Raw genomic sequence first — 2779 nt, 5'->3', positions numbered from 1 at the left:
GGGACAGGGGGTAGGGATTGAGGTACCCACCCTACAAGGACCTGCGAAATTCCCATAAAATAAAATTTATTTAAATGTCCTTATATATATGTTATGTAAGTAACTCTAACTCCTTTTAATTTATATATTAAAAATTTTGTTTATGTTATTATGTTAAATTTCTATTTGAATTATGTTTGATTTGATATATTTGGTTGAATTATATAAGATTTTATTATGATTGTGTTAATTAATTTAAAAAAAATTAAAACTTAATAATATCCAATTATGCATGAATACCCCTGGGTACCTGCCTCCCCTACAGAGAGAAAGAAACGGAGACCCGTGATGGGGTGGAGACGGGGGACATTTTAATAAACGGGAATAGGTCCCCGCCCTATGGAGACCATTGTCATCCCTAACTACAATCTTTGAAAAGTAAAGCAATGCTAAACCAATATTAGAAGGACCTTTATCATAAGATGAGATTTTGCCATCTTAAAAATTCATGCCAAAATTTTCCTTTTCATGGTCATCAACGTCTGGGATCTGGTGAAACTTATCTTTCTCCTTTTTTATGAAAGATTTTTCATACCATAAAAGTATCAATTGTGGGCCTTGCTCTCATGAAGAGCACAAAAACTCAGCCCCATTAACCAGAAATCTTGTCTCAAGAATTAACTTGGTTCACTTATCTTCAAAGAGAGAGGATGCAATAATTTCAAAATTGGACATTTTTTGGAGTCTTCACTCTTCGCCCAGCTGTTAAGGTCTCTCCAAATCACAACAAAAGTTCTCTACTTATTGCAACGTGGAAAGCAAAGTACTATAGCATTGGAAAGACAGAAATTTATCATCTAATGCAAGTTGCATGCCATTCACAAATATTTTTATGTACCATTGGTTGTTATATGAGGGTATAACTTTTACATCTTTTCACTCAGCGCAATATATCCATTATTCACCATTAAACTGCTTATTCAATTTTAAAGGAAAACAAAACTAAAAGTACTTTACATCGTTCAATCAATTAAGGGGAGTGGACTCACACCCTAATATGTACATCTATAATTTCTCTCATAAATCTTACACTTAATTACACATCTCAATTGAGTATTTATATCTCAACATGACCTGCTGGGTGCTACAATAAGTTACAAAGTACAAACTTCCAATCACATAATCAGATCAAGCATGAGAAGCATTACAACATTTTTTATTCAATGAATGAAGCACATTTACATTATTGACATTAAATTAAAAGCACATCTGCAAAAACACATGGGACAAAGTAAGCAAAGCAAATCTTTTGTTAAAGTTATTGTGGGTATAGGATGAGTGGAAGAAGCCACAAACAAAGTAGAGCAATATATGTAAAAGTCTCGTTGATATAAATTGATTTCGGCATCTTTGTACAACAGATTGTAAAGGGACTAGGGTCTAGGGAGGGATGGTTACCGTAATCTTTTTTGTCACTAAACGAGACCCCAGAAGTAAATTCTATACTTAACTTCGCTTCTTGGTAGCTTCATCTTGTCTCATTGTCCTGCATCCCACTTTCAATTCTACAATCATCGCTAGAAACAGTTGCCTCCTCTTTTAGATTGTTGTTTACTTTATTCTTGGGTGTGTATCCCGATTCCCTTCTAGCTCTACGATCCTGAAACAAGATAAAGAAACTTTATTAATGAGTAAACAAAACAACTTCCTGTTGTGAACATTAAATGTCAGATGCAAAGTAAGGTCTTCATTTAACTTCCGAATTAAAGAAAACCCAAACCACAGGTAGCATTTCTTAATTATTCAACAACTATGATACTAAGGTCATAGCAGAAAAGCTCTAACCTCTTTGTAAGGGGATTCTTCAGCTTCAAGCATGTGTACAATATGTCCCATTTTAGGCTGCTTTTGTGCATTTGAGTCTGTGCAGCACAATGCTATAATAAGTACTCTCTTTAGGGCCCTTGAATTTGGTTTCTCAGGAAGTTTAGGATCCAACACTTCCTCTGCATTTCTGTTACCAACCATCTTCTTTAGCCATTCAACTAAATTCACCTGAAAATTTTAGCTTTTCAGTCACAAGTGAAAAAGACAATATCTAAAGAGTCTAAAAACTAACATCTCAAATACAGTTTTACAACAGCAGACAGAACAAACCTGCTCCGATGGCCGACTATAATCAACCGGATTCCTGCCTGTAATTACTTCCATTATAAGGATTCCAAAATTATACACATCGCTTCGTTCATTCAACATGCCAGTACTTGCATATTCAGAAGCTACGTATCTGTCGAAAAGATTATATATAAGGGAACATATGGAAGAGTTTACCAAAGAAAGAGAAATGTGAACAAGAGAGAGTGTACAAACCCAACCCATTACACGAGTCGTAATGTAGTTGCTATCAGAGTCAAGGAATTTAGCAAGTCCAAAGTCAGACACCTTTAATTCCATTACTTGTCAATCAAAATATTGTTCGATTTAATGTCACGATGAACAACTTTGGGTTCCAACCCCTCATAAAGATAAGCTAAACTATATTGAAACATAGCAGTTATAAGTCATGACTAACTAAAAGCAGTTATGCCAATGAATTAAAAGGAATTATATCCATAAATTGGAACTAAATTATCCTTTAAAAATAAAATAAAATAGAAAAGCCTAGCTTATGTAGAGTAGTTCCAGTAGAACCCCTTGGAGAACTTCTATAAGCCCAAAGAATTTGACTGAGAGTTTGATTCCAAAGCCTACCAATTTATTTTTTAATTAATACAATCAAAATCTTATTCGCTGCCTCCAT

The 2779-nt window shown here is 34.3% G+C and overlaps 1 protein-coding gene across 1 annotated transcript; it reads right to left on the bottom strand.

Moving 5' to 3' along the window:
• Positions 940–2448, bottom strand: LOC107648435 (probable serine/threonine-protein kinase At1g01540). The gene is made up of 4 exons (XM_021115992.1): positions 2137–2448; positions 1825–2034; positions 1438–1639; positions 940–1248 (listed from the first exon to the last, which is right to left on the bottom strand). Exons 1-3 carry the CDS (start codon positions 2431–2433, stop codon positions 1508–1510), a joined length of 639 nt encoding a protein of 212 aa, XP_020971651.1. The 5' UTR covers positions 2434–2448; the 3' UTR covers positions 940–1248; positions 1438–1507.

The sequence above is a fragment of the Arachis ipaensis genome, chromosome B01 (assembly GCF_000816755.2).
Source record: "Arachis ipaensis cultivar K30076 chromosome B01, Araip1.1, whole genome shotgun sequence".
NCBI lineage: Eukaryota > Viridiplantae > Streptophyta > Magnoliopsida > Fabales > Fabaceae > Arachis > Arachis ipaensis.
This window is presented reverse-complemented; position numbering and strand designations above follow the sequence as displayed.